The sequence below is a fragment of the Periplaneta americana genome, chromosome 3, assembly GCF_040183065.1.
Source record: "Periplaneta americana isolate PAMFEO1 chromosome 3, P.americana_PAMFEO1_priV1, whole genome shotgun sequence".
Lineage (NCBI taxonomy): Eukaryota > Metazoa > Arthropoda > Insecta > Blattodea > Blattidae > Periplaneta > Periplaneta americana.
In genome coordinates, this window is record NC_091119.1 from 122,206,959 (window position 1) to 122,231,736 (window position 24,778).

General features: G+C 34.3%; 1 protein-coding gene across 2 annotated transcripts in view; it reads left to right on the plus strand.

The window, feature by feature from the left end:
• Window positions 1-5,689, plus strand: part of LOC138696482 (uncharacterized) — a 31,927-nt gene extending 26,238 nt beyond the window's left edge. For both annotated transcript variants that reach the window (XM_069821499.1, XM_069821497.1), the window contains exon 5: window positions 5,449-5,689. In XM_069821499.1, coding sequence (XP_069677600.1) covers window positions 5,449-5,595 — 147 coding nt within the window. In that variant the 3' untranslated portion in view covers window positions 5,596-5,689. The remainder of the gene's footprint in view (window positions 1-5,448) is intronic.
• Window positions 5,690-24,778: the final 19,089 nt, after the last annotated feature.

The following is a 24,778-nucleotide window of genomic DNA, read 5'->3' on the forward strand; positions in this document are numbered from 1 at the left end:
GTTGTTATGAAAGTATCTTGTACTCAGAAGATTTAGTCCACTGACTGCATCTTTTGTCTACGTTTTGAACTTCTGGTTACTAAATTTATGTTTTGATAATTTAGTACATTTCAGAGATAAATTAAAGATGTATTTTTTAAAATTGAGTAAGGATTCAATATACAGGATGGATGGTAACCCCTGCACCAAAATTTAAGAGATGATTCTACATGTTAAATATGACAACACTTTTATTACACTTTTCCTTCTACGAAGCACTGTTAAGCAGGGAAAAAATAGTCTTTACCCAATGTTTGTAGTGCTCTATTACGATAATGGCCTGAGAGAAATGGCCTTTTTTTTTTTTTTTTTTTTTTTTGCAAATTAAACCGTTTAGCCATGAATTTAAACTGAATAATAGCGAAAATCGTTGAAATAAATCTTGCAATGCAGGGTACGTTGTACGTTGCATATTACAGACTGCCTACAGCAGAGGGGGAGGGGTCACCTTTGGCCCACTGTGTAGATATTCATAAGTTATATTCACATTAGATTATTTCTAGTGACATTGTTAAATGTTTCACCAACTTTGTGATGTCTTTAGTCTATAGGATGTTCCGTTTTATTTCAAAATTTTTAAATATCAATATGCATTGTTCTGAAGTGATTCAATGCTATCATTTCATCCTTGTCTAAGAATACTCTGTTATGATTATTTATCAGCGTGGATAAGTGGTACCATATGCATTGGCTGTGTAGATATTTGCTGTAACACAAAGGAGGTGCTGTATACGAGACAGACATTTACACTAGAGACATCAGAGGTGAAATGTATGTATGATCTGTCCACCATATTTTGGAAATCAGCCTGTGAGGCCATATCTATTAAATTGAATCTCTTCACTTTTTATTACACAGATTATGAAGGAAGTGTGTTGAGGTAAGAAATAGGTTTTATTTTTATGACTTAAATACAAGAAAGGTGTATTTTATTATTTTTAATCTGATGTGGTCTCACTAACACGGACTACATCTGTATTACCTAAGAAATAAAGTTTTGTCAAGTTTGTACTACTACCACATAAGATAATTTTTATTTCAGTTTGGAACATTTATTTATGTCTTAGTTGACTTAATGCTCAACTCACCCATAGTACAGTTGAGGCTACAGAGACAGGTGCAAGATTGAAAACAGAAGGCTTTTTTATAAGAACAAGTGTGATAGCTGAAACAGAATAAAAGCTGCTGAACATTTATGTCATAATTAAATACCGGATTTCTAAGCATAATCAAACAGTAAAATAAGCAAGCAAATAAGCACGAAAAATGGTGAAAATAAGCAAAAACGAATACACGGAAACAGTAAAAATAAACACGAAAAATTATGAAAATAAGCACCAAAATAATCAAAAACGAATACACGTAAACAGTAAAAATAAACACGAAAAATGGTGAAAATAAGCACCAAAATAAGCAAAAACGAATACATGGAAACAGTAAAATAAACACGAAAAATGGTGAAAATAAGCAAAAACGAATACACGGAAATATAATGATAAATTATTTGTTTCGTAGAACTCTTACCTTATTTAAGGCTGTTTGCAGTATACAAGAAAGATCATCCTGAGATTTTTCTGTGTGAAGCTTCTACCTCTGTCAGTGAAGAATGATTTGTAAAGTGAAAATATTCTTTTGGCGTCGCATGGCGTCACAGATGCATGTGAAAAACACCACAGTTCTTCTTCAGTGAATTCCTCTTCAATATTTGTTTCTTCACCAAAAGCGTTTTAGAAATTTGACACAGTGTTTTGTTACCGGAATTTTTCTGTAATACCTGACTGAGTTTGTCGAACGCAATTTTTGCAACCTCATGTGATTCTGAAGATAATGTTACCGAAATTTTGTCTATCAGAGAAAGTGAATGTTCCAAGGAATTGTTTCGAGCTTCCAACTGCTTTAAAATTTCGGGTATTTTGGAGAAACAGTTATGGATGTTCTGAATCTTTTCTTGGATGCCGTTTTAACAAAACATTCATGAACTGTGGCAATGCTGACTGCATCTTCTCCATTTAGTATATTTCACAACATCCTAGGTCATACCCTAGCATTGTTTTCTTATGCATTCGACTGAAGTTAATTTTTTATTAGCCAATAAAAAAAAAAAAAAGGAATCAGTGATAAATGACGGCTAGGAGTGAAATATGCACTTTTAAAATTACAGTTTTAATTAAAAATCGTAAAATAAGTAAGCAAAAACGTTTGTCTGCAAAATAAGCATTTATAAGCATTAACAAATATAGTTAGAATTGCTTACGAAATATAACCTTTCTGCTTATCTTTAAAAATGTGGAAAAGAATATGCATTTTGCTTAGAAATCCGGGCTTTAGTCATAATGTTCTTGTTTTTTTTAAATATAATTTTATATATATATATATATATATATATATATTTTTTTTTTTTTCACAATTGTCTGTAATAAACTGTGTTCCTTTTTAAGATGTTTATTAATTATGTTTATAAGAGTATGAAATGACATTGATGAATGTTGGAACGGAAATATTGTACCCGAAGCTCGTTATTTAATGACAGATCCAAAAACTATTTAATTTATCTCTGATAAATTCTAAGTCCATTTAAGTGACAAACAAGACAATGAGCTAGAATCTGCGAGATTGTTGAAAAACTGTACTTTATCTCTGCTTTTGTCATTGTATGTTTTTGCTTCGTCAACACATTTGTTTGATATTATCAGTGAGCTTAAGAAGATACGTAATTAGTGTCATTTAATCTTCTTCCAATACAAGCGCATTTAATACTGTTTAAATTCTCTATATTGAAGTTTGAAAATAAATTATGAGAAATAAATAATGGTGCCATAACAAAATGGAATATGGTGCATATTTCATGAAGTAAAAAATAACATTATTAGTCTAACAGCATTTAAAGCACTGTGGCATAAAATGTAGGTACGGTTTGATATGTAAATACAATGAAACAAAATGCAGTAACCAATCATTTTCTTCGAGATAATTTTCATCTCATTCATTCATCAGATCTTCACATACACATCAAGGTTTCAGACTTGTTCAGCTGTTAGTAAGGTTAGTTAGGGTAAAAAATTTTGTTGCTGTAATATAGAGGAAATGAAATCTAAGTTACTGACATTCTTACCAGTCGTGAAATTACATTTAGACGGGCAGCACATTGGGTTTTCCTAGCTCGTAGGTTTTCCTTATCAATTTTTGTACTAAACCAACGACCAATGACACATTTCTGATGACACTTTATATTATCAATCTCAGTTGTCTGAACTGTATTGAGAAATACGTCTTTTTAACCACAGTTAGATGTACAGTACAGCAACGCATATTCCTTGCTGAAATGTATCTACTGAGGAAGAAGTCGTTCGAGTTGTATTTATGCAAATTTCTCCAGTGCTTTCCAGGGGTTGCACAACCATCGAATTGGTGTGTTGTTAAATTATTAAATAAGTGTTGAGAAACAGGTTCTGTTCTCGATAAGAAGAGACATTGTCCAAAGCATACTTTGTCTAACAGAACGAACACTTGAAGATATGCATGTGAAGATGGAGTTGAGCTCAAAAAATGTACCTGTCACTTAGCAGAAGAACTGAACATATTACGGCGTTCTGTGATAAGGAGTTTGAAATTGCATAAGTTTCATCCCTATATGATGATGGTGGTTCATAAATTTACTACTTTTTCATGGAATATTGAAATCAACTTGAATACGCTTACTGTACTGAATATGAGCCCCCTGATCCCTGTTTTCATGCAATTTTCGATATGTATTGAAAACTATTTGAATACTGAAGCAGACATAAATTGAACAACATTGCAAATCTTAAAAATAGTTAACAACAATAGTTTAATTGACACAGCTGAAGAATGTGACATTGCTAAACATTGTAATCAAAATATACAATTATTAAGTGAACAAATCCCAAACCCCCCAAAGCCCACTTTATAGATTATTCCAGAAAACCACTTATTGACCACTCATGTCAGTCAAATGACCAACCCCCTCCCCTCCTACTAACTTGGCACACACATCTTGATGTAAAGCTCTGATGAACTAGCCTACACCAAGATAACACCCCTCGGCTATAATAAGTAAAGTGGAATACTTTCTATATACGCAACATCTAAATTACATTTTACAAACTCCTTACTCTTTTTTTTTATCATTATTTCAGAAACCTTTTACTATTTGCTCAGAGTTGACCGTGTACAAGTAAATACAATACTTTCAACTGCCACCTTATATACTGATACAAGTTCTTCAAAAAGAAACATGTTACAATATATCATGTTAAATTTAATCATGTCAAAGTTGATATTATGTAACCTGTTCACATATTTCATTTTATCTCAATGTCATTATTGTATTAACCATTACTTTTAACCACTAACTTAACATAAGTTCACATCACAGTATTGTACAATCCTTTTTAATGACTTTTAACGACTTTTATGTTTAAATATATTCATGTAGATGGTTGGAAACGTTAGTCAAATCCACTCCATATGAACAATAATGTACCTAATGGTTTTTTAACTTTTTTACCTTGTTTGATAAGTTTGTAGACTGAAAACTATATGATAAACTTTGTTATACAAAATATTAATATTCAAAATAAGGGCAAAAACAAATTATCTAAATACAGATTAGAAAGTTAGCTGATAGCAAATCTGAAACTACAGTATGAAACACAGTATAACATCAAGAAGCAACAAAGATATTATACATGTTAGTTACTAGGATTATCAGTTGGAATGTATATTATATTTCTTTCTTTTTCTGAAGTCAATATACACTATGTTATGGTTTGGCCTGTGTTTGCCTGTTTTGAGATAGTCATTAGAAATGAGTACAATCGCTCAAACTCTTCACGACAAGGGATATACCACCTATGAAGAAATCCATGGTCTTATCGGAAACAGGAAGCTGTCGACGGGTTGATATATTAGCCTTTAATAACACAACAGGCTATATAATAGATCCTACTAGCCGCTTCGAATTGAATACAACTCAACTGGAAGATGTCAACAATGAGAAGAATCAAATTTATGGTCCAACTGTTCCTTATTATTTACATATGTATAAGTTACAAACCATTGAAATTATTGGGTTGTTAGTGGGTGCTAGAGGCACGATTACAAAAAAATTTATTAATTTTTGTAAAGAATTCAAGCTTGAATCTTCTTTGGCCAAGACTGTTTCTTTGATAGCTCTAAAATATTCAGTCTATCTTCTGAGAAATCACATATATAAAGTAAATTAATAACACAATAATAATAATTATATTTCTCACGAAAACAATTTTCATAAAATTGTACGTATTCACTAATACTTGTATATTTGGTATTTTAGGGGAAGTTTGTTTACTTACTTAACTGCTGAAACTCTGTTACTTTATGTCGTTACTATACTTTCTTTGATTACAGATGAGCATTGCTGGAAGAAATAATACTACTAATGAAAGGACTAATCAGCGTGCAAGAACCAAAAAGTTGGCAGTCATACTTTTAACAAGTGTATTAATTACGGGTTTTGTATTGTGGAGAAATGATAATTTGCACTGGACGAAATGATCTTGTGTTCTCATATGTAGTTTCTGGCTGTGAATTTGCATTTTGGGTTTGTATTTAAGTACAAGCGTGAATTTAATAAAATGTTTAAAATGTACTTTTTCTCATTACTCTAATGATGGTATTTGTTTCTTTTTTATTAATTTTAATGTGTATTGCATTCTTGTTTATATAGGAAGTTAAGTTTCTTGCTTGTTTCAGTTCTCGGTAATATATATTTGTGTTTCAGAATTTTATAGCTCTCATTTTATTGTCTTTGTCTTGATGCCATAGTAATCAGCAACACATGACTCGAAGAAGAGCATGAACAGCTATGGTGCTCATACAAATGTAGCATTTTCGAACTTTTTTTCAACATGGAGCATAGTAAAGGTCTAATTTAAAATCCCACAGCACACTTATATAACCCAGAAATAAATATTATTCACAAATAAAGGCACCGTATCATTGTTTTTTTTTTTTTAATTTTTAATTTGAAGTTTCTAATAGAAATAAAAATTAATGGAACTACTAAAATAATTATTACAATAAATATAATATTAGTAGGCTACAGTTAGGCTTAACTCACAAGAGACCACAACACAACCACACCACACCACACCACACCACACCACACCACACCACACCACACCACACCACACCACACCACACCACAAAACGGTGGTTCACTTGTGGGTAGCTCACGTCACTCCTTGAGATGAAGGAAGAGAAAAATATTTCTTTTTTTCTTCCTCTGTTTATTTATCTATCTAAGGCAGTCTTGCGATGGTGACTAATAATTTCGAGCGAGAGCTGTTTTATGCCCACTGTGCGTGCGCAGAGCTCTTTTACCTGTAAACATTGCTAAAGGATCTACAGATCTTAGAACACAGTGCATCATGACGGAACGGAAGCGCTTAAAGCTTTCAAGGAAGAGTGGAAGATATAATATTTATGCTTCGAACATGGTGATGAAGTCCAGTGTTTGTTGTGTAAAAAAAATATCATTTGCAAAAAAAAAAAGCAACATAAAACGGCATTATGAGACGCAACAATAAAAAAAAAATTCTAGGCATTATTCAGGAGAAGAGAGAAATAAATTGATTTCGGAATTGACATCGAAGGTAAATTAATTTACATTTGGGTCATAGATTGCATCTAGATTCCTTATATTTCTTTATTTTAAATGAATTGTTGGTGTTTTATTTGTTGCTTGTTTCTGGATATTTACTTTTATTAGACTATGTGTTTCTTTAATTTAGAAATAATATTCTATCTTTGATTGCACTTTAACTTATACTATTGCTAAGCTCAAAAAGCTAATTCACTTTTATTCCAATAACTATTTTCAAGATTTTGAGCAAATATGAACTGAACATTTTGAAAACTTTGATGCAAGGAGCTTTTTTAGTAACGTCAATATAAAATATACTTAAAAATATAATTTCAAAACAATTAGACCTAATTGCACCGAATTTTGTACAGATGATATTATTATTATTATTATTATTATTATTATTATTATTATTATTATTATTATTATTATTATTATAGATCTGTTTATATAGTTTAAATTTCACAAATTTTGGCCGAAAATTGTGGAAGTTTTAAAAGTCATACATATCCCCGTAAATGATTGACCCCAAAAATTACGATGGCTCTCAATATCTTAATTTAATCAATTTTTTTCGTGTTACGTGCATCTCACAAATCACTCTAAGAAAACTCATTACATAATCACGACTGGAAAATAAGGACTACGTTTTCACAATCACACAATCAATATACTGTACTCTATTTCAATCAATATTGTCATTATTATTTTTTCAACAAATACTCAAAAGTACTTAGAGATCACATACGTCGAGCAGTAGACCCTATTAGTTTCTCCTAACCAATGAAGTGAAGTATTTACATAATAAATAATTGCTTTTAACAATAAAATGGTTTACATACAATTAACTTTTCCTATTTCTCTTTTTGTTCCTAAAAAACCCTTTGCTTTGCGATTTGTTTATATATGTACATGTATATTAAATAACTGAGTAATTAGCCCTATTACATAGCCAGAAATTTAGTAATGCAAGTTATTGTAATAATTGCTGCCTTTATTCGCTACATGTGCATGTACATCCTTGATGTCTACCTTACGACACTATGTAGTGGATGCGCTATGCGCTCGTGATCAAGGTCAAGCTCTTCTACCATGATTGGGAGCTAATATCGTCTCATCCCTGGTCTAACGGAAGATCACTTGAGTTTCACAAGCAGAACTAAATAACTGTGGAACCTCATCCACTGATGAAGAAGAAGATGAGCTATTTAATATAAATTAGCAGTTCCTTAACTGAGACAAAAAATGTGCAGGCCTAATAAATGAAGTGACTTGAGTCACTGTTCCTTAGGTCTACTGCACTTGCTTGCAGCTTGACAAACGCATATACAAAATAGAAAGCGAAGTCTTCTCTACTATTATTTACATAACTGGGCAAAGGTACCAGTACATACTTTCAAAGATAAGAAAAAATATGAGACTCATGTTTGTTCAGTTATCTCTTTGTTTGAGAGTATATTGCTATTGTGTTACTGATTCCTTACAAATCAAATTATCCATTCAGATTTTTATAATTACAAGTAGCCTATTCTATTGTGTAAAACAAATCTTTCTGATAAAGAAAGGTTAATATTACTTTCTAGTCGTCGATGATATCGTCTTAGGGATTCTGGGACTCTGTCTCCTTTAGATTTACAGCTTCTTTTTAACAACTAATATTTTGTGATAATTTACAGCAATGATATTTTTAAATTTGTTGATAAGTGTAATTTCTGTTTTGCTGTATTGAAATAAGTAATACTACAGGTACTAATCTCACTTTAAAGGAAGGTTTCTTCGTCCAACCTGTGCAGCAATCTAGTAGAAGGGAGTAAAAGTTTAGACAATTCACTTAGGTATAATTATGTGCACATATAAAATCTTTTCCCCTATTAATGTGTTACAAAAATAGAGAAGAATAGGCCTATCTGTATATTTGGTTCAAATCTCCATTGTGTGTTTTGATATAGACTAACGATCTCTGCGGATCTCTGGAAAAAGAACTGAAGAAGAGACTAGTGAAGTGCTTTGTATGGAGTGTGGCATTGTATGGGGAAGAAACATGGACATTGCGACGAAGTGAAGAAAAGCGAATAGAAGCATTTGAAATGTGGATATGGAGAAGAACGGAATGTGTGAAGTGGACAGACAGAATAAGAAATGAAGTTGTGTTGGAAAGAATGGGTGAAGAAAGAATGATGCTGGGTCACTGGCTGAGAAGAAACTGCCTACTGAAGATTGCACTGGAAGGAATGGTGAACGAGGGAAGAATTCGAGGTAGAAGAAGATGCCCTTGAGCATAACACTAAATGAATTAATCTTTTATTAAAAGACACACTATTAACCGAACAGCTAGAGCATTGGCTTTTCACGCTCGTAAATCAGGTTCGAATCCCTGCTAGTCAAAGTGGATATTGTAGTAGAAAAAGACAATGCTTGTTGGTAGGTTTTTCGTAGGATACTCCTGTTTGCCTACCGGCATTCCACCATTGCTCCATTAATCATCATCATCACCATGCGATACCGCCTTGATAGTTCAGTTGGAAGAGTATCGACTTATGACTACGGACCCGAGTTCGAATCCCTGTGATGACGAAGTCGTGTTTGTGGTGCATAAAGCCAAGGTTGCTGAGGGTTCTTCTATGGGTTCTTCCATTTCCCTGCAGCATTCCACCATTATTCTCCATTTCAGAATTAATAACTATCATTTCTATAGTATAGTGACACACAAATGGCATCAGTCTGAGGAGGCATAGTATGATTTCGGGGGTGAAAGGGCACTCTAATGGGACTTTACCGGGACCTTAAGCATGGCTGAATCTATAGATGGCATCACATAGCCGAGTTACGAGATTACTCATCTCACGGTATATATTTTTTATTAATTTTTTTAGTTATTTAACGACTGTGTATCAACTACTAGGTTATTTACCGTCGATGAGATTGGTGCTAGTGAGATGGTATTTGGTGAAATGAGGCCGAGGATTCGCCATAGATTACCTGGCATTCACCTTATGGTTGGGAAAACCTGGGAAAAAACCCAACCAGGTAATCAGCCCAGGCGGGGATCAAACCTGCATCCAAGCGCAACTTCAAATCGGCAGGTAAGCGCCTTAACCAACTGAGCCAAGCCCGTGGCTCTCACGATATATCTTGAGCGCTGGGTCACATCAGTGGTCATTAGAATTAGGTAAAAACAGGTGTTCCTATAAGGAAAACTACAAACATTGATCATGATCACATATCTCATTTAATACAACTGATGTGTTGTAGCTAGAATGTAGATAATAGTGTAATATATGTGCAGTAGACACCACCCACTTCCAATCTAATGGTCACTATCGCTCAAGATGTACAGTGAGTAGTAGACAGGAAGTGGCTGTTTGTACATCAAGAACCATTTCTAAATACAGGAGTGGTAAGACAATAAATAATCAGGGGCAGCTTTCGAAGAGGGGCTGCGGAGCTGCAGCACCCCCAGACATTTGTGGCTCTTGTCTCGTTTTATGTTGTGAAAAACATTTATTATACAGTCTCTATTTAGCAGCTCGAATTTTTAAAAACATTTCGCTCTCAATGATATGCACGCAATCGTTAGTGAAGTCACTTCCTCCCCTGGTGCTGCCAGAGCGAAACCAGAGACAAGGACTATAGGGTGAAGCCACTTCCTCCCCTGGAGCTGCCAGTCTCGTCTCGGATGCTTTGCGCGTTAGTTTTACCCCTCCTCCCTGCTGTCCCTTGCCGTGAATCCAGAGTTTCCAGGCGCTGCAAAATTTGCAGCAGTTTGTCAGTAGCGCGCAGTTTTAAATACATTTTCTTTAATGTTGTGACGTTGTGAGTATAACAAGTGCAACAATGTTTAATTCTGTACAATATTTACAGTCTATTCAGTTCAGTACCTTAACAATTCAGGAGAAATGTGAAATTAAGTGCCCATCAGTTGAATCTCATAATGGAAAGAGCCGCTAAACAAAATACAAAGGCTCGCATATTTTTTGATAATTTATCCATTATCCCTGCTTTCTTCTCTCGATCTTCACACAGTCTGTATTAGATTAATGTGTTTCAAAGACAATTCCATCACCTGGGGCAACAAGATGGATTTAAAATAAGAACAGTAAATGTTGTTCATGAGAAGAAGGAGCCATTGCTAGAATGTTTTCAAACCATAATGGAATCTGAAACATCTAACATCACAATAAATGAGGCAAGCGCTCTGGTGCGTACTCTTGAATATCCTGAATTCAATTTCTGGCTCAGTTATTTTTTTCATTTATTGATGTATCATGTAGGCCTATATATATTATGCAACCAACTACAACATCGCCAGTTAGATATTTCTAAGGTTCAAATCTGCATGTAAAAAATTAAATTATAGTTTATTTAACGATACTCGTCCGCAGGATTCTTTTAAATGCCAGTAAATCTACTAACATGAGCCTGTCTCATTTAAACACAACTTACAAGATAAGGCGCATGAAACTAATCTTTAAATAAAGTAAGTTGCTTGGTTTATTTTTGTATGCAGCCCCCCTTAATTCAATACCCACGAGCCGCCACTGTAAATCATCCTACTCGAGACTGCGTTGCTAGCCTTCGGGCCCCTCCGTATAAAAGAAAAGAAAAGTGACTATGCGGTATAAGTATCGCAGACCTTTTTGTCCCCTGAAAGCTTAAATGTTAAACTAAGAAGCGAGTCACTATCCAACTTGAATGTTGTCTCCCAACTAGCTCCAGCCCGCAACCGACACCAGTCTGCCAATCGCCGTGACACTACAGCAGAAGTACGCTTAGTCATGAATATCAAAGCTAATAAAATGATACGGACTATGCCTCTATTGTTATTCTTAGAAATTGTTGCCACTACACTATCACTACTACGGTACTTTAATTGTAGTTTGTTATTATGATGTCCATCATAGCTTGTATCATTGTGGCTTCTATGTGCTTACATAGTTATCTTTCCACTAGAACAGTGGCCGTCAGCATTCGCTGAAATGGGTATTGGGTAAAGAGAGCAGGGAACCCTGCACGTCCGTGCATGCATCGAGGGAGGGAGAGGGAGGAATCTGGCCTTAGCTGATTCGGACGATCAGTGGAGGCTACAGTACTAAGTACAGTACTAGACACTTGTGGGTGGTTTGTGTACGTACACGATGGTAGAAAGTTCAAATAGTGATATACGTAGATATTCCACCACTACGTTGTTTAACCCTTAATGGTGGGAGGAGGCATTATTTTTTTTTACAGAGTTTTAAAACGTAGCAAGATGTTTAATTTGCAGTAAGATACTCAATGTGATAGATAATAGTTATTTATGGTACTTGTGAGGTAAGTGCAATAAAGATCACGCTCACAAGTACCATACGTAATTTTATCCATGACCATAACGAAAAATTATGTTTTATAAAAGAAAATATGTTGAAAATAAGTCCTCATGTAATCACATACCATGGCATGGATTTTAGAATCAATACGTGTACTAGGTAGGTCATTATGTAGGAGGCCATGATTAGTAAAGAATGGTATCTAAGGCGTTGGATAAATAACAAATTATAATTAATTATATAATTATAATATATATATTTTTTTCATTTTAAACGTGTATTTTCGTCTTTTTGAAGTTTCAGGGATTATTTAGAAGTAAGTGTTCACGGGACTATTGTGATTAAAATAATTTCACATTTTACTTCTGTAAACTTAAGAGGAATATTAAAACTTAATTAATCATTGTGTGTGTTTAGCTCAGTTGGCTAACGCGTGTTGTTTTAAAATCCTATAAACCCAACTTCGCAGGTTCAAGTCTCCTCGCATCCCAAAAGGTAAATTATTACAAAATTTTAAAAAGATGCATATTAGATATGGATGTAATGTACAGCTGTCAAAAAAAAAGTGGCCGCAATCGTGAACAGCGAATATTTTCAAAGTCCACTTCGGGTCGCGGCGATGTTACACGATGCATGTGCTTGTACAAGCAGTTCCCGAACTATGAAAGTGTTCCATGTCTGCGCCTCGTAGGCCAGCGGTAGAGTGCTTGTTTAATGATTCAAAGATTGTGGGCTCGGGCCTTCTTCAAGTTTTCATTTTATTTTTTAATCGTTTTTTAGCGATGTAAATGCTATTCAAATTATCATTTATATTCAGTTATCGTTCTTTATGGATATCACGTTATTTATATTTTGTTATCGTTCTTTAGAGATATGAATAAAATTCAAGTCATCATTTGTATTTTGTTATCGTTTTATAACGATATGAATAACATTATTATTGTATCTCCAATGGTGGTTAGCCCTATTTTACATATGTATGTTAGGGCTATAGTTTCATACACAAAAAAAGATGAGCATAAAGAGAAATAGAAAAGAAAATTAAATTAGCTTACGCGATGTAAACAAAACATAAACAAACCGTAAATTAGGCATTGCGATTGCAAAACAAATATCAGGTATCAATTTGAAACATACAAAAACATTAACAACACACATACGTAACACTTCTATAAAACAAATACGCAGCCTTCCGTACCATACATCATAAATTAATACACAATAGTCATACAAACACAATCAAACTATAATTACGACATTGCGACATCAAGCATCACATAACTGACTCACATACATAACAAATCAAGCATCCGTTACAACACATACACTTCAACATAATAACCACACTTTTAAAAGTTACAAATTTGGCTCCAAGAAGAATAAATAGGACACTGTTACTAATTACTATTCTTCTACAATTTCTTAAATATATCTGTAATAAATCTGTGAAATTCCGATATGAATAATATTCACGTTTTTTATATTGTTATCGTTCTTTAGCGATATAGATAATATTCAAGTTATCATTTATATTCTGTTTTCCTTCATTAGCATTATAAAATTATATTCAAGTTATTTATATTGTTATTGTTCTTTCGCAATAAAATAATCTGTATTTTATGTAAGTAAATATAACACAAATAAACACCTTTCTTTGTAAAATAGGTTATTTTATTAGGTAATTAAATACGTATTATATAATATCTTATATTAATTAAACCGATATTTATCATTTATATTGTGTTATCTTTCTTTAGTGATACTGTATAAATAATATTCAAGTTATTTATATTGTAATCGTTCTTTAACGATATAAATAACATAAATTTAATATCAGGTTTGGAAAAATCCAGTTGCATAATACTGGTATTAGTTTTTCTTTTGTATTATTACATTATACTATCTTGAACCACAATAAAATGAAAAGGAGTAACGAGGAATTGAACCTGAGACGTTGACATCTAAATTCCGACGTTCGTCCGCTGAGCTACGAGGGCAAAAGTGTGGAAACATTTTCGGAAAAATTGGCCCAATCACACTCTAAGATTTTCTGATGATTCGTAGAAGCTAGTCCAGGATGCGGGGGGCAAAGGCTAATTGAGATTTCCCGGTCTCTGATCGGGTCAAACATCCTGATAGAATTAATATTTAACCCTTGCCGTGACTTTCGGTGAAGTCCGGAGGGCCCAATTAGTCAAATCCACTCTCCTCATCTCCATGCTTGGGTCCCCTGGAATTTAATAAGATGCGAAAGAGATAGTGGTGTGCGGAAAGCAACGGGATGTTACCGCATTTAGGCCTATCCTTCCCAAGAAAAGCTGCAAACATGAACAAAGGAAGCTTTTAATAGAAGAAGAAGGATCTTCTGCGGACCTCTGGAAAAAGAACTAAGGAAGAGACTAGTGAAGTGCTTTGTGTGGAGTGTGGCATTGTATGGGGAAGGAACATGGACATTACGACGAAATGAAGAGAAACGAATTGAAGCATTTGAAATGTGGCTGTGGTGAAGAACGGTGCGTGTGAAGTGGACAGACAGAATAATAAATAAAATTGTGTTTGAAAAAGTGAGTGAAGAAAGAATGATGCTGAAACTGATTAGAAAGAGAAAAAGGAATTGGTTGGGTCTCTGGTTGAAAAGAATAATAGAAGACATTAAGATATGTGGATCATATGCGGAGACTAAGAGGAAGGCAGAAAATAGGAAAGATTGGAGATTGCTGGGTTTGCAATGAAAGACCTGCCCATGGACAGAACAGTTATGTATGTGGGTATGTTCAGAATGCCTGGAATATCGTGTCTAAGAACAGTCGCTATTTGCAAAGACTAGTTGATTCCATGCTCACTCGACTGCAAGATGATCGAGATAAGAGGAAGATAGACTAAATATTGAATTGTGGCTTTTTGTTTTGTTTTTTGAACGCTTAATTGTTTGAATGTTTTAAGGCCGACGCCAGTAAATTTGTTTTGTTTATGCCACGAAAGATATTTTTATTGAGAATAAAATCTTTTTTCTTTCCATTTGCAGCCACAATATCATAATGATAAAGTCATGGCATAATATATTAATGAACCTGATGTTATTTACTAAAATAATCGTAAAAGAGAAAGGAGCCATTATGTATAGTTTGTCTCTCTCAAAAACATAACAAAAAAGAACATAAAAAGCACGAGGTTGTAGTCGAACGCAGGACCTCATGAATATGAGGCCTGAACGCTACTATTACGCTATCGAATCACAGAGAGAATACTTCAATTATAACTGTAGATATCAGGCAACGTGATCCAACAACATGTAACATCGCCTGTCTCCGAATTATAGCGAAGATACCCGAAGGGAACTTTGTTCCAGGAGAGGGGCCACTTTTTCTTTTGACAGCTGTACAAATTACGACGTAGCAGATAGAGAAAAGAGAAGGAGATTGAGTGTATGTATATTTAAGAAATGGTAATAAAGAAGTAGAGGTAGTGACATCTAGTAACTAATATATTAACTTCTTGAGTAATAGTTCAGTGGAAAAGTATACGTGTGTACCCAGGTACTAGAAAAATACTAATGAACTGTGAAATAAAGTTCAAACTGTGAGGTAAAGTCTTTATCTCACTAGTGAAATAAAGTAACGTTGAATAAAAGCCTACTTTACAAACGGAAAAGTATTTAGTAAATGCATGCTTTTCGTTATGGTCATGGATAAAAATATAACTTGCAGTGTCACTATGACAACTGTCATGCTAATGAATACGACAAATTAAAGACGACCAAAGAATCGAAATGGTGGAACAGTTAAAAACACCAATATAAGACAGGTATTATTATTATTATTATTATTATTATTATTATTATTATTATTATTATTATTCCGATACTGATGTGCAGTTAGGAACGTTTCCCTAGGCCCGCAGAATACTGCATCGGACATCGTGTCTTGGACGAGACAGTTTCGTCTCGGACCGTCTGACACTGGACAAGACTGTTTGGGTCTTTCTAGAACTGTCGACAGTTTCGAACAGAGTTTCGCCACGACGTACGTAGTTTGTTTTCCATACATTGCTGTTCTCAATTGCGACCTGATAGCAACCGACGACAAAATCGTAGCAATGATCGATTATTTTATGCGTTTAAAAGAAGAAACTCACATAAATAGAAGTTTAAGTACATACATTTCTTTCAAAACTTCTTTCCGTACTTTATATATTAGATTTCTCCTAATAATATATATATTTTTTTCAATGTAAAAAAAAAAGTGGGGGTTCTTGCATGCACATAACAAGTCTATCCATTTTTAATTCAATTGGAAAATGGTTGTAAATACAATGTAACAATAAAATTATATTACCCACGCTGGACATACAGCAAATCACGTGAATGAGTGAGTGTACAGCAGACTTCACACATGCGAAGAATGAAATGTGCGATCTTGTCCGCTAGTGGACGAAACTTCAGGTGACATTACAGGTTGATATCGTGTCCGTGGTTGACCGGGAAGAATTTCCATGCAGTATGCTGCTGGCCTTGCTCACATTAGCGTTCTTGAGGATTTTTTAGTACTTTGTGTTATTCACAGGAAGACGTTCATGAAGATGATGTCAGTGTTCGAGTTAGTTACAAAACTGTTCTGCGTCTTGGAAGAAAACTGCGACCATTCACAGATGGTGATTTGTTGGAAGAATGTATAATAAACGCTGCCGAAGAACTCTGTCCTGAGCAGCTACCTACCATTAGAATAATATGTTGTCATAGAATTTAGTCCGGAGAAGTTATTTCCTCACATTCCAGTGAAATATCAGGATTTATGGCTTGTTGGCTTGTCTCGTCCTTTGATTCGACTCCACAATTTCAGAGGTGACTTTTTAAAATTATTTGAAATTAAAAATGGAAATCGTGAGTAGGCTATTTATTAACTATGTAAAATATGCTTACTTAAATACGCATGTGAACATTGGGTGCTTCATTACACTATTAGTACTATTGAATTCCACTGAGTTACGTAATTTATGGTACGAACGAAAAGCCGCCACTGAAATATTACTTACCCGTCCGCTCCCATAAATGCACTAGAGGGCTAGCGGGTAAGAGACAGCAGCACGAGCGTGCAATCCGCTGACGACGCCTGCACTAGAAGATGATGGGTTGGCCTTCCTCTCTGAACTTCATGATTTCTAAATCAAAGGTTTCGTGACAGACGGATAGGTAGAGATGCAGTGGCGACTCGTGATATTTTTTGTATGTAGGATATGAGATTGACGACTGATGACCAAGACAGAAACTAATATTAATATAATAATAATAATAATAATAATAATAATAATAATAATAATAATAATAATAATAGAGCATGCAAAATCAATACAAGTAGGCTTATGTTAGTCTTTGACTCACCATTCTAGAACTGGCAATTTATTTGTAGTGAAATTCGCTTCTCCTTCCCTTTTTAGTTGCGAAGATGGCTCCTAAGCCATTGTACTGCCCGATATATATCGATGCTCCGTCGTACGTTTCCGCAATTAATTTCTTACTACAGTTAAATTCTTCTATGATCAAATACAACTTCAGTGATATTCTTTCGGCTGTCCTGTCATCTGAAAGTTCTGTTAATTCTTGTATTTATTTATTTTATTTATTTTTATGTAATTTTGTTTTTATATTATATCGTTTTAAATTATTTATTATTTCGTTTATTTTATTCTTTTAAAATGACCAATGAACTGCATTTAAGAAGGCTACAAAGGTACTTGAAAATTCTTATTGTAGTCTTTGACAGGGTCTCCATCACCCGGAAAGAAGGGCTGTAGTATTAAGATACACGGCCACATCCTCAAACACGGTTAAAGTCAAGCCATACCCCCCTCCGCACCCTTCCCTGTCCAGTAAATTCACTGCTAGAAAAAATCGTTTGCTGTGAGATATTTGGATGGTTCCTCGGAAATTATTTCTGAGCTATGCAGTGGCGAAAACTCACGACAGAAAGTGGAAGCGTAAAGGAAATTATTACGTCGGGACGCATTGAAAATCAAAATCTGTAATTAAAATGTTTTTTATTCTCAGAGGCACGAAATTAAACTGTAGGATCATCCTCATATCCTTCATGGAGGAATCGCCACTGTAGAGATGGACTAACAACTTGACTCCTGCGCTCTCCAGATCTAAACTCACTAGACTTTTGTTTGTGGTGTCATTTAAAAGAGCTTGTAAATGGAACGTCGGTGAAAGATGTAGAGAGTCTTCGAGCCCGTATTTTGGAAGGCTGCGAGACAAAACAATATTCTCCAGAGATACATTAGCGCATACGAGATTCAATGCGACGATGGGTTGGTACATGTATTCATGCTAACGAGATCATCTTGAACACTTCCTGTAAGACAGATTTTCATGTGGTATGCTATTTTTATTTCATAATGTACCGCATCATACAATGTAAGCAGAGCTGTAAGAAAAGGGCTGTAACAAGGAAATAAAGCGTTTCCAGACCAATGTTCATATATCGCTTTTATATCCTCTATACGAGATCAATGTGCCCCTAACGTTTTGACATACATTTTAATTACACCCGGTATAATAAAATATCTGCGTGCCTTAATTCGTAAGGAATGTATCAAATTCTCATTAATTAAATTTAATGTCTTGCTTCCATGTGTTCTTTTTTTAGTATGCGCATAAGAATAGTAATACTTCCAGCAATAAAAGTTTAAAATATCGTAAACCTAGTAAATTTAGTATATATAAATTAATAATGGGACGAAAAATGAGTTTCAAGTGAAGTTATTGAATATTGGTATGCAACTAAAATGCATGCCTGGAAGTGGGGTTGCCTAGTTATCCGGCATTCATTGTAATGACATTGAGTTTGACACATTTATTTAATAACGGCAGCTTGTATCTGGCAAAGATGCGTTACTGAAATTACACTTCTAATCCATTATTTATTCTTTAGATGCCTTTTAGTAATCGTACAAATCTGTATCTCAGACAATGATGATTTGAGGACATCCATGACTTCAATTTCAATTTTGTTTCGGAACTAGTAGGGTTAGTCGTTCTTTTAATGCTTGTGCACATTAGATTATAAAATTATTTATTCTATCATAAACATTTCTATTATTGTTGCAAGATATTTTAAAGACAAGATAATTGAAGGTATTGATTTACTAGATTAACTGTTCATTGTAATATTGCTCAAAGAATGTTCGGTTCATAAGAGTCTTAACTTGTTTCGCTAGTCTATGTATGTAAGTTATATTTGTGTGGTTCAGTGCTGGTGCTCTGAATATAAGCCAAGGGATCCCGGTGGATCCATTCTAAATTAAAACTATTCTTGGGCAAGCGCATGGTACAGGCACAGTCTACTATATACAGTCACGAAGCTTGGGATGATTTTTTGCAAATCTCGCGATAGTTGCTAGCCGCTTGGAGCGCTATGAGTACTAGGAACAATATACTGTGCCACAGCCATCGTCATCTAATACAGGCCGTAAGGCAGACCATGTAACTCGCTTAACCCGATCACGAAGGGCGTTGGAATGCATAAACAGTAACATATGTTTCTCTAAAATGTAGCGTAATTCCATTAATAAAATTTAAAACAATGATTATGAGACACTTCAGACATAATTCACTTGTGAGTTAAGGTGTAACATTATTTATGGTGTGAAAATTACGTTGTTCGTATGTGTAATACCTGCCTTTATTTCGCTTAAATATTGCGAAATTCTTGTACATTCATTTATGCACGATTCAATAATTTTCAATTGCATCGCACGGATATTTAGACATGTTGAAATTATAGGTTATGTTTACTGTACCAGTTGCCCCTTTCTGTCTAAATTTAGTGATCTCCAATGCCTTGCCATTCATATGAAAATTATAGGTTATGTTTACTATATTTAACTTATATTCCTAAATTCGCAATCATACATTATAATTAAGCATAATGTCATGTATGATACCCCGGACATTCAATTTGTCTGTATTTTAATACTACCTAAGGGACGAAGTAACACAATTATACGTACACTAATTTCATAGGAGTGGTATGGTAAATGTTTTGTCTAAAATTAAGGAAGGTAGATGTGCTAAATTGAAATCACAATATAAATTCTTTTTTATTAAACCTCAAAATAGCTTCCATTCTAAACTTGAAATGTTGACGCGAACAGATTATGTTAACATGTAAAAGTCTCTTCACATTAAAATAACACAGTTTTGTAATTATTTCTGCAACATACGAGTATTATGCAACAAGAAGTAAACGGAACTTATGGACACATTACACTAAATAAAGCTTAGCAATGATAAGCAATAAAGTTATAATATATTTCACTGAGCTCCATACACTGAAATAGAAAACCCGAACAAACATTACGGCTGGTCTAGATCGAAAAAGCATTGACTGTGCCATATTTCGCATTTTTGTGGAAAGCTATGTAAACTGTGAAATGTTCGTTATCGGTTGTAATAAATGTAAATGGCTAAAATACAATAATTTGAATAATAATATGGGACAAGGAGACGTTTGTAGTACTATAAATTGTAAGAAAAATAGGTTAGAGTTATCCTTCTTCCGAAAGATCCAGGAGAATATAGAATATAATATATATTTTATGAAAATAACATATACACCTTATGATTTTTCATATTTCAATAGTGGAAGGAAGGTGTTAATTTTTTAAAAGAACACGATATCGAAAGTACAATACATTTTATGGTCTGTTAGGGAAAGAGTCTGCAATGAGGCGATAGTAGCGATCCTGGTGGTGAGCAACTATCTATGGATGCATATTTCAACTGTTTATGTTTGCATATTTAGTAAGTATTAAGCTTCGTGACTGTATATACTAGACTGTGGTACAGGCAACGCACTGATTTTCTCCTAATATACCGATTCCCCTGAGATATCGCAACAATTCTCCGTTATCATTCAGTACGATTCCACCTGTGGTGCATTCTGGATAGTCTCTGACAAACTAAGTGGTCTACACTTCTCGGCCACGCCCGTAGAGTTGGAGAGAATAACGGCAAGTTAAGAGCCCTGCCATTGCACAAAAAGATCTTATGTAGGTGGTATAAAACTCGTTGGAGATTGTCTTTAGAATAAAGAGCTGCCTAGCCGTGTGTGAAGAAAATTGTATTGACTATGGTAGTGTTTATTGTTGTTGTTTAGTCAACTGTCCGAAGACAGGTCTGAACCTCACAAGTGACACTAACAAGGTACCAGTTATGAGGCAACTAGGCCAGGAGATAATGGGATAGGGTAGCCAGTTCCTTTCTTCCTCTATTGCATACATCGCCGACTGGCTACATACATATTACACTAGTCAGACTTCATATGCATACAAAGAATTGTTCTTCCTCTGACACATATCGTCAGTGAAAAAGTGTGAGGTACCACTAATGATTGACTTATGTTCTAGATGAGGACAGTTTTTCTTTATGTTACTAATAATATTTATTATTTCATTTTCCAATAAAGGCTTTGAATCACTCTAATTAGATGTTATGGAATGCCTCTTTCATATATTATTTTCCTATTAACTTCCTTCAAAACCTTCTCGTAATCTACGAATATTGTATTGTAAATGTTGGTGGATTAAGGTTCATCTCGTTTCTTCAATTGTAGAGTCCAAAAGAAGCTGTTAAAACTTAATCTTTATAATTGACGAAGATGATTATGATGATGATGATGATGATGATGATGATAATGATGCAATGATTACACAGAACATTTCAGAACATTTCAAAAGTCTATGCAAATATTTTAAGAGGTGTCAGAGTGGGACACGACTAATAGGCCTACTTTTTTCCGACAACATAGGGTCTACGTCGCACATAGCACATCATCCTGCTGGATTCAGCAATTGCCTACCCATTCGGTGCTCTGTTACAGAAAGTGCTCAAAGTGACCAGCAATGACCTCTAAACAGAACTCATAACGACGAACCATTGGTTTTCGGAATCTCGCAAAGATCCAAGGAGTAAAACGAATCGGTATTCGCTGCAGTCACAACTCTGTTTCTTCAGTGCTCCTCGGCGACAGGAAGAATCTAGGTTGTTGAGGTCTGGTGATCTTGATGGTCAAATAAACATCCGCCACGACCAATCCGTCTCTGTGAAAATATGTTGTGCAGGAACCCGCGAATGTGAAATGTGATGGGCAAACCAAGGGAATTTTCTTCATTTACAACAACGAAGCGACGCCGATCTCATGTTGTCTGACAAACAATATTTGTTGTGTTCTCCTTTGTCATCTCTTAAAATGTTTGCACGAACTTTCGAATCACAAGGTATACATAACAGTACTGATAAAATGATAAGACTGATCATGTGATCATTAATCAACTCCAATCACAAGACAAAAAATTCTGCTGGTAATGACCGTCATATCGATGACCTCGGTTAGACTCAGAAGGAAACATAATTTTATTCCTTGCGTTATTTTGTAAGGGAAACTCATAACACAGTTCAGCCAGTAATCATTAGACTCAAAAGAAAACATAATTTTATTCCTTGCGTTATGTTGTAAGGGAAACTTACAACACAGTTCAGCCAGTAATTGCCGTTTAGCGGTTAAAAATGAATAAAACGAGCTCACTTCATACGTATGATTTTACTTAATTAAAGTTTAAGTTCGTTAAAATTAGTTTCAATTTTACTTTCTTTACATTTATTGTATTTTTATGAGATTTGCTGTGTGGTTGCTTTGAGTGTGAGTGTGTTATCTTTACGCAGTAATTTCAGTTAACAGTGGAAATTCGCAAGTATATTGTGTAGAGTAACATATCCTTTGAAGGTATATTAGAGTAATCAAATTCCAAACTGTCTTGTTCACGCAAAGCAGAAGATCATCTCAGGTATAAGAGGCAGTATCTGTTTTAAAATGTGATGTGTCATGTCAGAAATTTTAAAGCTTGTTTAAAGAAGACTACTATGGAGCAGATTCGATGTGCTGTGTGGCGAAATTCAGTAATTACTGTTCGTTATCCACTATGACCTTGATAATAGACTTCATTAATCCTCGAGCTGTCACGCTTTGTTAGGTTGTATCAGCATAGCATATTGATCACTGATAATGATAAGATACAACAATTCCACTGCAAATCTGGCCTCTGATTTCTTTTATTCACTGATGTTCAAGTATCATAAAACCCTATTCGCTATTCAGTTTAAGAGAGTGCAGATAGAGAAGTCCTTGAAAGATATAAATGGCGAAATAGTTCTTGGCAATAAATTATAAATTTCACGAAACTTAAATATAAATCTAAGAATGAGATGCATTTACATTTGGGATGAGACCGCTAGAATGTTAACTCTGGCCCGACTGTTTAGTTTTTTTTTAATAGTCAAGTATTAAAAAATCAGGGGACATAAGGAAATCCCAATGACTGCTTGAAACGTCTGTACTCGAATTAAAGTAATAAAATACAATCAATTCATTTTCTTTAAATGTAATGTATTTTATTTGGTATATACAGAGTGAACCGTAAGTAGTGTCATTAATTTCAGGGAGTTTTTTTTTTTTTTTTTTTTTTTTTCAAACAAAGAAGTTTAATACAATTTTGCTCGTTTTCTCTTCCTTTTCGAAATAAGAATTTTTTATATTAAAAATGTCATATCGTGTTTTGGGAAAACCATTAATTGAATTCCCATATGCTCAGTCAGTTTAAGGGAGCAGTGTATTATGATAATAAATGATTGAAAAAATTTTAGTTTTATCCTTTAAATATGCAGAAATTTCATCTGAACAAATGTAGTTTTTGTCGTTCTACAAAGGAATTTTACAATGTTACATTTGTTCGGATCTAATTTCTGCACATTTAAAGGACAAAACTAAAATTCTTTCAATCATAATACACTGCTCTCTTAAACTGACTGAGCATATTGAAAACTAAATCAATAACTTTCCCAAAACACGCTATGAAATGTTTAATATAAAACAATTTTTATCTGCATAGGAAGCAAAAATGAGCAAAATTGTATTAAACTTTTTTATTTTAAATATCTCAAAGAATAACACCCTGAAATTAATGATATTATTTACTGTTCACTCTGTATACAGGTCTATATGTATATATTACTTATATGTACAGTATATACAGGGTGATTCACGAGGAAAGGTAAAAAAATTTGGGATGTGAATTCTGAAGTCATTCTGAGTCAAAACGTTCATATGAATATGGGTCCGTTCTCAAATGGTTACGGAGATATGGCTCTTTGATTTCACAAAAACTTCTGGGATTCCATTGTACTAACTCGCATTTAGAGACAGATGAAGGACAAATTTAAAGTTTATATTCACGAATGCATACATACCTAATATTCTAGATGTCGGGGTCGATGTTTTCGCACATTTTCAAAAGTACCTTCTTCTGCTTGAATGCGTGCATCGCGCTCATCGCTCGGGAGAGTTGCACGTGGCTGTTCTTTATGCGGCGTGCAGCATTCAAAATACGGTCGATTAGCGCCTCTCTCGTTTCCACCTTCCTTTGGTATACCAAGTCTTTATCCAACCCCATAGACAGTAAATACTCTTCGATATGGTACTCTTCTGTTCGGAAAGCGTCGTTCATATTCAGTGGCGGCAAGCAAGGAACTTCCATCGCACAAACCATAAACATACACAATATCGGCGTATTCTGCAGTCGAAAATTTATAAGGCATCTTGAAAAACAACTTAACACTTCCGATAACTGTACCTGTATAACTACTGTACTGTAAGTAGCTGACTGAACTGCTGTGAACTGATAAGTGATAGTGATTTGTGTTACGCGCGGGATCTGTGTCATTACATCAGATAAA